The sequence below is a fragment of the Lagopus leucura genome, unplaced genomic scaffold (assembly GCF_019238085.1).
Source record: "Lagopus leucura isolate 7727_CA_CO unplaced genomic scaffold, USGS_WTPT01 Super-Scaffold_810, whole genome shotgun sequence".
NCBI classification, from domain to species: domain Eukaryota; kingdom Metazoa; phylum Chordata; class Aves; order Galliformes; family Phasianidae; genus Lagopus; species Lagopus leucura.
The window spans coordinates 14,565,581-14,578,174 of record NW_024962261.1 but is presented as its reverse complement, the minus strand read 5'-3'; the positions used below and the strand labels follow the sequence as shown (position 1 = coordinate 14,578,174).

At 36.8% G+C, this 12,594-nt stretch overlaps 1 protein-coding gene across 2 annotated transcripts in view; it reads right to left on the bottom strand.

Annotated features, from left to right (window-relative positions):
* The window catches only part of MCC (MCC regulator of WNT signaling pathway), a 202,496-nt gene that overhangs the window by 41,999 nt on the left and 147,903 nt on the right, over window positions 1–12,594 (bottom strand). For both annotated transcript variants that reach the window (XM_042866143.1, XM_042866142.1), the window contains 3 exons: window positions 12,082–12,218; window positions 10,582–10,745; window positions 6,202–6,408 (listed from right to left, as the gene is read on the bottom strand). In XM_042866143.1, coding sequence (XP_042722077.1) covers window positions 6,202–6,408; window positions 10,582–10,745; window positions 12,082–12,218 — 508 coding nt within the window. The remainder of the gene's footprint in view (window positions 1–6,201; window positions 6,409–10,581; window positions 10,746–12,081; window positions 12,219–12,594) is intronic.

Below are 12,594 nucleotides of genomic sequence, written 5' to 3'. Positions count from 1 at the left end.
GAGCAGAAAGGGAAAAACAGGCATCTTGTGACCTGTGAACAGTTTTGTCTTTCTGAACAGAAATGCAAAGTCCTCTGGGTTATGTAGTTCTTCTTCCAGATACCCAGAAATATTTGCAGTCCATGGAATTTGAGCATTAAGTCTTCATCTCCCAGTGCATAACATGATGGTTATGATGTGGAATGCTGATAAGAAAGATCATGAAACCATGATAGAACGAAGATATGTTTGGAAAAAAAAAACAAACCAAACCAAACCCAAACAAAACAATCAAAACAGTTCCATTAAAAGCTAGAAATTTTGGATTTGTAAGCTGGGGAGGAATAATGTAGAAGGAGTTAAAAAAAAAAAAAAAAAGGTATCTTAGACCTTTGCATCATGTTCATTATGCTCAGTTAAAAGATAGGAACATCAAGAGAATATCTAAATTACCACAAAGCCCTCAAACTCCAATTTGAAATGGAAGTTGGTAGACATGCAGATTGTATTATACGATCAGAAGAAATAAGGTTGAGGAGCAGCCAGAGGCAGAAAGTACAAATCGAAGACAATACTTGTAAAAACCACAACTGGGAGAAGGGAAAGGAAGATATTCCAGTAGTTGGAAGAAGTCCAGAGCATTACAAAAGTAAGGACACCGCAGCAGAAGGGGCATTGAGGCACAAGGCAAGAGTCATTAAACTTCAGAGAAACTGATAGTTACCAAGGTAAGTCAAAACATACATTTTCTGAAGTAACAGATATGAACTCACATAACTTCAAATTTTACGTATTACTTTTTTGTGTTTAGCTGCAATTGTTGTTTTTTTTTTTTTTTTTTAAATTTTATTTGAATGCTGAGAATTGGAGTAGGAAACAAGGGAAAAAAGCAAAATTTATTGTGAGTGCCCTGTAAACTAAATAAAAAGAGAGCAAAGAAAGGATAAAAAAGGGGCTGACGTGCTACAGAAACGTTGGACTTAGAAAAGACTTTATACGTGATTAAGAAGCAACGGGACTTGTTTGCAGAAATGAATAGCACATAAGAACTACTTCAGTGGAACATGCTTGTTGTCTATAATCATGACTCTAAGAATCTTATAGAAATAAGATTCTTACTTATATACTCTTTGTATTTTACACATACATACTCATCCTGATTTCTTAACATACGTAAGTAAAAAGCACAGATACAAACTATCTGTTCTTACTTTCCATATTCAAAGGACACCTACTGCTTCTGATGTTAAACAAAATAAGAGGTATGCATGAGATTCTTTGCATTCTATCTTACTTGTGACCTTCCTCTTTCACCACTCAGTATCCTTGAACCCCTTCCATAAATACATAGGATTTTTTTTCAGCATTTTAATATCACTTCTATTTTTTTTACTGTTATTAATAGGGAGAAGATAAAGTACAACAAAGTACTGGAAGTTAACATCTCTCTCACTTTTCATTTTATTCATGCGTACTACAGATTTGTGGAGGAGAATCATGAGTATCAGGACCAAGAAGTCTGATTTGCTACAGTTCTGCTTTTGTGGTCTCGAACTGCCATCAGCTTACACCATAACAGATGTATTTCCGAGTACTTCTCAGGCAATCTCCTCAATGAATTCTCTGGAGCTGAACCAGCTCTGATCTGTCGTCATCAGCTAAGGTACATTCTGTAAATGCCCTGCCTCCTATAAAAAGGGATGAACTTACAAAGAAATGTGAAAGAATTTAACTGTCACCGGAATCTTGATTCCTCAGTGAGGACTGAAAATAAATCCACAATCTGAAAAATTTCTTTGAACAGAGAAAAAGAACAACACACAGACATACATCTATGTGAGGTGAGCTATCAAGGTTTATACATCGGGGCTTTTTAAGCAGCAGAACAAATTGCAGTGCTCTGGGTTAGATGTTACCAGTCGTCTACAGCCTTTAACACTTTTCTGATAGGAGTCCCTCACACAGTGCTTCTTGCTGACCAAGGATTCAGCTTCTTGCTGTAAAGGATGCAAAGCAAAAAAAAAAACTAAGGATGTGACACTGGATGTGAAGACAGGCTTCTCTGATAGCTCTGAGCATTCTGATCCAGGCATGCATACAGCTGGAAACAAACTTAAGTGAGGGAAGTCAGCTTATCTCAGGCTTTTCCTCATTTAATTTTAGATTAACCACTAAGTATTGTCATACAAACTTGGAAAAAGAAGCAAAACTCTAGTTTCTTAATAACAGAGATATTCCTATGTAAACCAGTAACGTGCATCTGAATAAGGTGCAGATCTGAAAACAGGTTTTGGCTACTACTGAACGTTTCTGCAAACCAACAGACAAGGTGACAGAATTGCTCAAGGATCACCTTATGCTGTGTAAGATTATAACCATCTCTAAGTGCCCATAACATATGAGCTTTGTTAATGTGTGGGATAGCACATTCAAACTACTGTTTTCAACTTCACTCTAGGTTATATTTTCATTAAGGTCTTAAGTTAAAGACAGCTAAAATATTAGATCTGCACTTTCTGGTTAGTTTGGAGCAGATGCATTAAAGAAATCATCACAACTGAAAGCATTTGATTAACTGCACTAGTTTTTTTGTTTTTCCATCAAAAACTCTCATCTTTTATTCTACAGTCATGATGAAGGTTACATGCTATATATTGCACATCACTGCACATCTGACTCACATGGTAAATACAAGAGGTTCTGAGAACACAAATACTAATTCTACTGTTGTTTAAGCCTGCTATTATACACAGCAGTTTTAAATTGCAGTGCTCTGATTCCAATTTTAAGTTAATACTATTCCCATGAGCTCGTACAGAAGATCCCCTGCATTTCATTCTATCATTACTCTGAATTCAGTAATATAAACATACGTCGCAGTAAGCAGTTTTCAGGGCTCTGACTAGCCCAGACTTAAACGAACTTTATGTTTACTATGGCAATATCACACAGAGATAACATAAAATTCAGTGTAACAAAAATAGTTACAGCGCAGGCACCCTACAGAAATACAGATTACCTCATTTACTAAAGACCATGAGAAACAAACTCTTCATGTATGTTGTTTCATAGCCACTGCTCTGTAAAGCAGCACAATCTGTTAACTGAGCACATTAAACATCTAATTAAATTAAATCTCCAGCAAGCCTGAGAAAAATGTATTGAAAGCACTCTGCCTGATTACAGACATTGGTCTAAAGTAACAGACCTATTGATCTGGTCAACTTCAGCTTACTCGCTTAAATTTAATTTGAGAACAATAACTAAATTTTTGTTGGATCTCCTTCTCTGCTCTCCAGGGAAATAATCTGGAGTGACTCTGAGTTCAGCTGGCATACAGAAAATATTTAGCAGGTCAAACAAAATATTTGCTGTTGCAACTATGGACACAAAGTTACACAGCGCTGCTGATGAAGTCATATGCCATTAACACACCTCCCCAGTGGCAGCAATAAACCATTTGTTCTTCAAGTTCAGGGTGACATTAAAAAAACGTATTTCAGTGAAGTCAATGAAAGATGCAAACCAAATGAAAATAACTGAAAAAACCTGCCAGCTGTGCGTGAACACAGTTTGCCATATTTTATGTACCAACCCAGCATTAAATCTTTATCTACCACCAAGTTAGGGCAAGACACCTATCCCATTTGTGTAAGAAGAACTTCCTTAGTTTAAAAACAAAAACAAAAAAAAACACTTAAACTAAACTGGCTTGTCATACAGTAGAGACAGCTCAGAATCCTTACAGAGCATCTCAAGAGTCACCATCTCCACACACAACAGACTGAACGCAGTTCCAGTCAATAGTGATGCCCTGCTGCTACCATTTGACAGCTGTGCAGCTGCTTACACCACACAGGTTGGAGTTCTCAAATCTTATATCCACTAGAGATGCTTCTGTAGCGACACACATTACTGACAAATGCAGCATCCACACTAACAGTTCAAAGAGACAGACCAACAACTATCAGATCAACATTAACACTCTGCCCTTCCATTCCTAGGCCCTATGGAAATAGTGCATAAATTTCATAATATGGCTAATACTCATGTATCTCCACAAATACTTGGGACTTCCAATACAGGACAACAATTTCAAGCATCATTCACATTCAAAGAATTAGATTTTCTCACCACCTAACCCAGCCCTCTGCTCTACTGGCAACCAGACAAAACACCACAGTTTTACACAAATAATTAAACTACCACAAAAATTAAAGCTGCTGCATTAAAAGCAGGCTATTTGCTTTTCTTTGGACACAATCCCAATATCCTCATTTTAATCAGTATCTACACAGTTGTATCTTTCATCACACGAACATATCTTCAGTATTTTAAGCTGTGTTTTCAAAGTAGTCTCTATCCTTACTCATTACTCTTTTCAGAACCACAGCTCTCTTGTGTTAGACACCTCATAGACTAATTTCTACTTAATTAGCCTAACGCAGTTATAAATAGTCTATATTCATATTTTCTTGCTCCAGTTTTGTCCGTGAGTTCGAATAGCAGTTAGCTCCCATTCTTACTTGCTTTATCTAGCACTCAGGAGAAATCAAACACAGATTTTGCTTTGCCAGGTTAAACAAGACAGTCTCTTTCAGTCACTTCTCCAAGCAATCTCTTACTTTTAATAACCTCTTCTACATTTTTTTGGACAGTTTAAGCTACATCTATTTACGCAAAGAAGATAAGAAATACACAAAATACTCCAGATCATATCTCACCACTTTTAATAAAGCATAACAACTTTCCCAATCTCTACTGGAAAAATTTGACCCGGTACTTCACAACACAGCATTTGCTCCCATGCACAAATGTCTCACAGGATAATCCCACTGAGAACAAACAACAATTCTTCCTCTGTTTTTCTTTTCTTTTTTTTTTTTTTTAACTGAAGAATTCCTGATTGTCATAAAAAATTTTCTAATCTGGCTTTTAAGCACATGAATTTACACTCCACACTTCTCAAAATTCAATCAATTTTCTACTAATTCTATCCTCTGAAACGTGTATTTTTGCTTTGCATGATATCCCAATAGTGGTCTGCATCATCTGCAATCTCAGTACCTACATTTCTGTACGCAAGTTTAACAAGCGCAAACTTCTCCTCCTCATAAAAATCCTACAATAGTTTACCAAATGTGTAAATATTACTTTTATAACTAAAGAGGAGAGTACTATCTCTCTGTGAAAAGAAATGCCAGAAAAATCAGGACTGAAACCAATTCATACTTCTGGTATATAACAGAAATACATTCTAGAAAACCTACGTTGGAAATGGTCTTCTTAAACGTAATAGCAGATTGTTGCTCTTCCCTCATAATACACAGCATTTTTAGTGTTAAAAGACGTGAGAGGATTTTGTAAAGCTAATTTCAATCCTGGTACTTGAAAATTGGTGCAGCTTCATGCTGAAGTGGTACAGTAACTACAGAACAGTTGTTTTAGAAACACCGTGCTTGCACAGAGAGTTGCTCTGCTGTCACTAAGTGAACAGTAACACTTTCAGTAATTTTAACACAGTACAGTGGTCTAAACAGCTACTCAAATTGAGCATAAACCTTGAACAGACAATTTAATAACAAAATTATATCTTGCAGATTAAGTTAACTTATTTTTAAAAGCAACAGGTACTGTGGTCATGTTGTCTTTTTCTACTTTTTTGTAAACAAATTTCCAGCTTTCTTACTACAGACTTCACACAAAGCACAAAGCCATTATCTGACACTGCAGCACCATAAAATGTAGATGTGGAAACAGAACATAGCTGGGACTCTGCATTGTTCAGTTTAGAGAATTATTACCCAGAGACAGGAATCCTGTTCTTTTTCTTTTGCCTAATTACAAATTGAATTTCCATCAAAAACAAAGCAATATTTGTTGTTAACAGGAAAAAACATGCCTCACAGGAAAATCCACTAAATTAACATCTGCTTTCTGTATGGACAAGTTACATATGCTTCAGTGGAGATGAACATCAGAATTCCTGATCTAACACACACTTTCTGACTTCAGGTCAGCTGCTTATCATATGAGCTTTTGTCAGTAATGCTCAATTTTGTCTTAGCTCTGTCATTTACACATATCAGCTTTAAAAACAGAAAACCCTAAAGCGCATACAGGAAGATGTTCTTATGACAAAATTACTCAGGACGACTTAGTTTTCCCCTGAAACACAGATCAATCTATGCAGTGTGTGTGCAGACAGTTCTAAGGCCTTACCCTTCTACGCAGTCTGTCCCTTTCTTCACGAACAGCATTCATAGTGGCCTTGGTCCTATTCAGCTCCTCCTCTTTGCTACAGAGCATGGCAGTGAGGCTCTCATTTTCTTCCCGCAAGCCAGCAAGTTCCTTTTCCCATCGAGATCTCTCTTCAGACAGATTTGGATAAAGGTCACGTCCTAGGACACCCTCAATCTCTTCTACTGTCTGAAAAAATATAGTCATCGTAAAAAAAGGAAGAAGTAAATTAATTGCATAAGATTAATGGTACAGAAGTGCGAAACAAGCAACTCCACAATTACGTGTACGCACCCAAACCCACAACACCATTATTTGGCTTCTTTTGCTTGTTATGAGGGATAACCATTTTATTAAAATATTTCATGCTGATCCACAGTAAAGCAAAAGGATGTTTTAAGTGCAAATTTGTTCTACTATTTTTGTAATACCCAGAAGTGACAGCTGTCCTTGTAAATTCATCTAAAAAAAATAATAATAAAAATTTAAAAATAAATAAATAAAAAAAGAAACAAATTAATGACTACCTACCATAGGGAAGCAACACACTTGTTGCATCCCTGCCTGGGTAGCACTCAGGAAGCAGCAGCTTGAACATGGGCTGTGGTGCACGGACACAGGGCCTTTCTTAACACTAGGCCAGTCCCACAAAAAGGGTGATAGAAAGAATAAAAAAAGAAAAGATTCTTGCCTCTCCACAACCCTGAGTACATTCTTCCCCACAGGGAACAGAGAAATAAATTAGAAGATTTTACAGCCCTTCTACTATCTAAAAAGGCCATTTTTCTGTAGGACATAATTCATTCTAGTACTTCCACCCCGACCCCTCCCTTATTCAGAGCTACAACCTATAGGCTCCACTCAGCACAAAGTAGATGGAACATCTTCCACTGGCTGAAACTGAACCACATGCACACACTACTAGCAAAGGAACACTGCAGTGAATCAACAGCCCAACTGGTCATTTAAGTCTTAAAATACGGTGCAACACCAAGTGTCAGATTTCTTCTAAGGAGCTCTTATGCTGCTATGCAACTAACAAACATATACTTTGCCTGTGTTAAATGTATTTACTTATCCAAGATGTTTGAGAAAAAAAAATAAAAATCTTCCTCGTAGGAGTTTGAATCTCTTTTAAATCAGTCTATGTTAATATGTTAGCGATAGGTATGGAATATAAATGACTGTACTACAGAACTACTAACAGAGAAGTTTCACTTCACTGGACTTCCCAAGAGAATGTTTTAGCCAAAGACTGAGCTTTCACGTTTAATTTGTAAGATTAGTTACTCATATACCAAGGTAAAAATAGTCTAGTTGTTTTATATACAAAAATCAAATCCTTTTCATATAACAAAAATGACTAGAAGTTTACATTCTTTACCTGGGAGGGAATAAAAGGCTCAGTTACAGCACAGATGAAAAGGACAAGTCAAGTTGAAAACAAAATTATTTTTTTTTTGCAAGAAATCTTCCCACTGTTTCCAGAAGAGGTACACTGTGGTACCAGTGACCATTATTACCAACAAATACCATAATTTGTTCATAATAAAAAAGTGGTTATTTATGGTTATCAATATATTAACTACTTTCTGGGCACAGCAAGGTACCTCAGTGGAATGAAAAAGGAAGTAAATTTTTCAACAACAAGTTGAAGATCAGACTACAAGCCTCCGTAGAAAAAGTAGGGTCAAGGTTTTTCCAATCAGATTCAGTCTATCCTTTTAAATTCCATTTCAACTCTCCTCCATAAAACCACAATGCATTTAGACTAATAAATATAAAACTCAACTGACAGAGTATCTGAACTGTAACTGCTTACATATTTGTTAGTAACTTTCATTTAACTTCTTAAAGAGCAGTGTGTTGCATTATCTCTGTAAGACAAAACAATTTACAATCTTCCTTTATATTACTTTAGACCTACATGTCTCAAGCAAACTTCATGAAGTGATAGCATTAGCACAGGTCTAGCAGTGATACCGAAGGCTCCCCTATAATCCTTAATAAAGCAGAGGGACACTTCTGCTTGCTCCTGTGCTCTCTCATTTTGATGTGACCAATATCCTTTTACTGATTAAATTATTGCCAGAATTCTATGGTTTGACAACCGACATGCTTCATCTTCCACATAAGTAAACCATGTATGTTGCACATGGATATATCTGCCCAAATATCATGCTGTTTATTTTTCTTCAAAGCAGTATAACAGATAAGCTTTAACAGGCATGCTGCTGCAAAAGAAATAAATTCAGGTGTAATTTAACAGATTGAATTAACAGACTGATTTCGCAGATTAAGTTAGATGCAATGCTCTGAGCACAGGGCAGAAAGTCGTACAGTAATTCTAGTGCTGTCTCTGACATAGGCAACACTCTTTGCCTTGCTTTTCTTACAATATGTGTTCTGTGTTACAGGTATGCTAGCAAATAACATCAGCAATATCAGGTTTAAAAGATGCAAAAAGCAGCACTTTTTCACAGGGTATAACTTAAAGGTAGAACTCATTCCTGACAGCATTTATGGAGTCCAAACATTCAGACAGGTTTTAAAAACATCAGGTACAAACACAGAAGAAAATTATAACAAGATAAAACACGAAAACAACTTTTTGCTGAAGACGTTCCTAAACTTATCTTGCTGGAAACATCTCTGAAGTAAGGAGAAGGACATGCTATGCATGTCCTGCTTGAAACAGTTTTTCCATTGACATCTGCCACCAGGCAGGATGGACTTTTGGTTCAACCCAATGTAGCTACCATGTTTTAAGTAGTTACCATTAGGAAATACTTAAAACTTTTTCAATCACCAGAGTTTGCTAATTAGTAGGTACTTGTTCCCAGATTTGATTGTTATTTACTTTTCAAAACATCTGAAGCACTGACCAGCTGATTCTAAGGAAATTTTCTTAAAGGATAGATTTGTAACTGTTGAGGACATAGGAAAGGAGAAACAATCTGCAACCATGGGTGGAATTGCAGGTGAGGGACCTCAACATGTAGGTACTGCTGAATTAAGCATATCAGTGACACATTTCCCAAAATCACAATCAGGGAATGACAGAGAGATTCTTACCTTTTGAAAGGTTAATATCCTTTGCATGCCATCACTTGCCTAACACAAACAATTCCAGACTCTACTGAAAAGGCAGTGGGGAAATATGTTTCCCCTCATGGTCCAACAATGGCTACGCAGTATGTAGAGATCATGTGAAGAGAGAAAAATTCTGCTTTGTAACAGGAAGAAGCTGCCAATAGTTACTCATAATGATAAAAGCTTCACAGCATTTAATTAGAATCAACAGTAAATAATGGAAGAGAGACTTCTGTGTCTCTCAAACCAATCTCTGCCTGTTTTTCAAGGTCCACAATCTCTCTCTTCATGAGTACATACTTCTGAGAACTCCAGAAAATGCTCTACAACATTCAAAGTTTTGATCCTAATCCAAGACACTCAAATAAGCTGCTTTAAGACCATTCTCAAGATACGTAGGAGTCAGAATGTCTCATACATACCCATTCTCCAAGCTTCTATTCAACACTGATTTCTTTACAAGCAATTAAATTCTTCAAGTACCATCAAGAGCTGAGGAGACCTTTCCCAGCAGCATGCCAAAGGCCTGACTCAGCATCTTAGAGTGGTCACAGGTTTCCCTCAAAAGCAAAGTGTTGACAGATTTGTTTTCGTATAACTGGACCACTGATGCTTCTCCACCTGACACAATAAACGTGTTCACCTCTTTCTCCATACACAACAACCTACTACTCCATTGCTTTGAGGTTCTGAATTACAATCCCATTGCATGTCAGATCAGGTATTCCTTTTTATTATTACTTTGAATGCATAACAAAACCAAGAAACAGGAGTATGAATTGAATTACTTGTTTCTCAGAATTAATATACCATAACATGTTTTTGTTTTATAAATTAGATTTGTACTTTAATATATCGAAGACGCAACCTACATATCATTTACAGCACCTTATCTTCAAGTTTCAGTGCATACTCTACACTGTGCTGTCAATTACCAGTCACTGGCTAGCTGTGTGACCTTGGGCAAATAACAGCTAATTTGCTGCATAACCTTCAGAAAGTAAATTAACTGCTGAGAGTCCTTGTTTCTCTTATCTCTGAAATGAGGATAATGCAAATGCACTTCTGTTTTGAGAAGTCTACAAGTATCTTCTTCTCCTTGCAAAATCTAATGTATAACAGGTGTACCTGTCCACCACATAAAATGAAGTAGAATTGACTTCTGTGAGGTACTTTGACTTCTGATGTGAGGTATCATTTCTACAGAATATTAACACTTGTCACACATGCAATAAATACACCACACTTACAGCCTAATATTACTGTTACCTTAATGGCTAAATCACAATGTTCACTGGCTGTCGTGAGCTGTTCAATATGTCTGTCCACTTCTGCCACTGATAAACTGCAACTGCTCTTCTTCCTTCCACAGACAACATTCTCCAGACCAGTCAGCACTCTCTGTAGTTCTGAATTCAAGTCACTACAGTTATCTAAAACAAAACAGAATACTACATTACAGTACTGAGTGATGCGGTAAAAGTACAAACTTTACCCCAAGACATATCTGATGCAGAAAAGCATTCCTTTTCTGAATGGTATACCCTTACAATCCGTCATTTTTCCCTCAACAATTGACAAGGTTAAATACAATACACACATTAACTGCAATCACGAGCTTCCTCCAGTCTGACAGACAACATTCTCCCTATGCATCCACAATATTCATTCTTAGTTTAAAAATATTTTTCTGAAAAACACAATTTTAAGATTTATAATTTTAAAATTCGAGATTACAGCTAAAACTACATTTTCAATTTTAAATGTTACATGGTGCCATTTTTTGGTTATTTTTTGCCATTCAGGGCCTACTATTCTGATTTGATTACCCTCACAGACTTTTCTGAGTCTTCTGCCTGGTACATTTAATGACATTATGATGCTCATATCTGGCTACAGCTGAGAAACAGACCCTAAAGAAGACAGAAAAATGTATTCACCTGTAAGTTGTCTCTCAAATGTGCTGGTTGACGCTGCTGACTTACTAGTCAAGAGTTTGCAGAAACTACTGATCATATGGTACCCAAGTGATGTATCACATAACAGAAGAGCACCAACAGTTCTTATACCTTCTTAAAAACAGTGGCAAGCATTTCTTCTGCTGTGTATTATTTGTACACTACCACTCCACAAAACATTTAGCAAGAGCTAAAATACAAATGCTCCTCAGTATATCTTGCAGAGTAGAGCAGCATATCTAATTATGTTACTCTATTGTAACATGTTGCAGTTTTTATTCAGCCACTGAGGGTCACTTTGTAAGGGCAGTAAGCAAGGCCAAATACGGTTTACAAGGTTATGATTTTTTTTACTCCAACACGTGGGGGTAAAATATATATCAATACGTATTTCAGTGCTTACACACCCAAAGAATTTACTTTCAAAGGAATACCGAAAGAAAAAAAACAGGAAGGAGATATTCTATGCACAGAAGAACAATGTGGAAAAAAAGGCAAGAATCCTTAAAGTTAGCGTTGTTATCTTGTACACTGCTAGACTTCATTTTATTCTAGCATTTTCTTTGATTAACACAGCCTCAGTTTACTTGTTCACCATGTTTTGACTGGCATTTCTAAGGCTATGATTTCTGCTACAAAAAAGGATTGCTTTCTACAATGGGTGTTCATTAAAAAGGACATAAGATTATCAGAGAGCATCCAAAGAAGGGCTATGAAGGTGACAAACGGACTGTAAGATAAGGTGTTGTCCCTGGGTTTGTTCAGCCCAGAGGAGGTTGAGGTGATACTCCATGATTCCATGTCTGCTCACCCATGTCTGCAGTGACCATGGTGGACTGATTCTCAGGTACCGAAACAGAATTCTGGTCCATGCTGCGTGAGTCTTCATTAACCTCATGCTGGCTTTGGCTGAGCTCTGACCGCAGCTCTGAATACTCATCTTCTTCCCTGGACAAGAGAACAAAGACAAAAATCGAAACCTCTAAATAAATATGCAACTCTGTGAAATAATCCACACAATTCTTTTCACACAATTCACACAAAGGCATTTTGTTCAGTCATCAGAGAAAGTTTTATATCTGTACCACAAAGCAACTGTAATTGGGCTGTTCCCGCAGCACACATTTAGAGCAGCCTATACCGGGTTTCCATTTCTCTAAACTCCAATTCTTATTACTCCAAACTACCATACAGTGACACAAGGAGTGGAAATGAGTGCAAGCAAGAACATGTGCAAGGAGGAGTCACGCTGCACTACAATAACTCCTTAACAGACCATGTGTAATGAGCACACATTGCTTTTATCACATAGTTGATTAGGAAT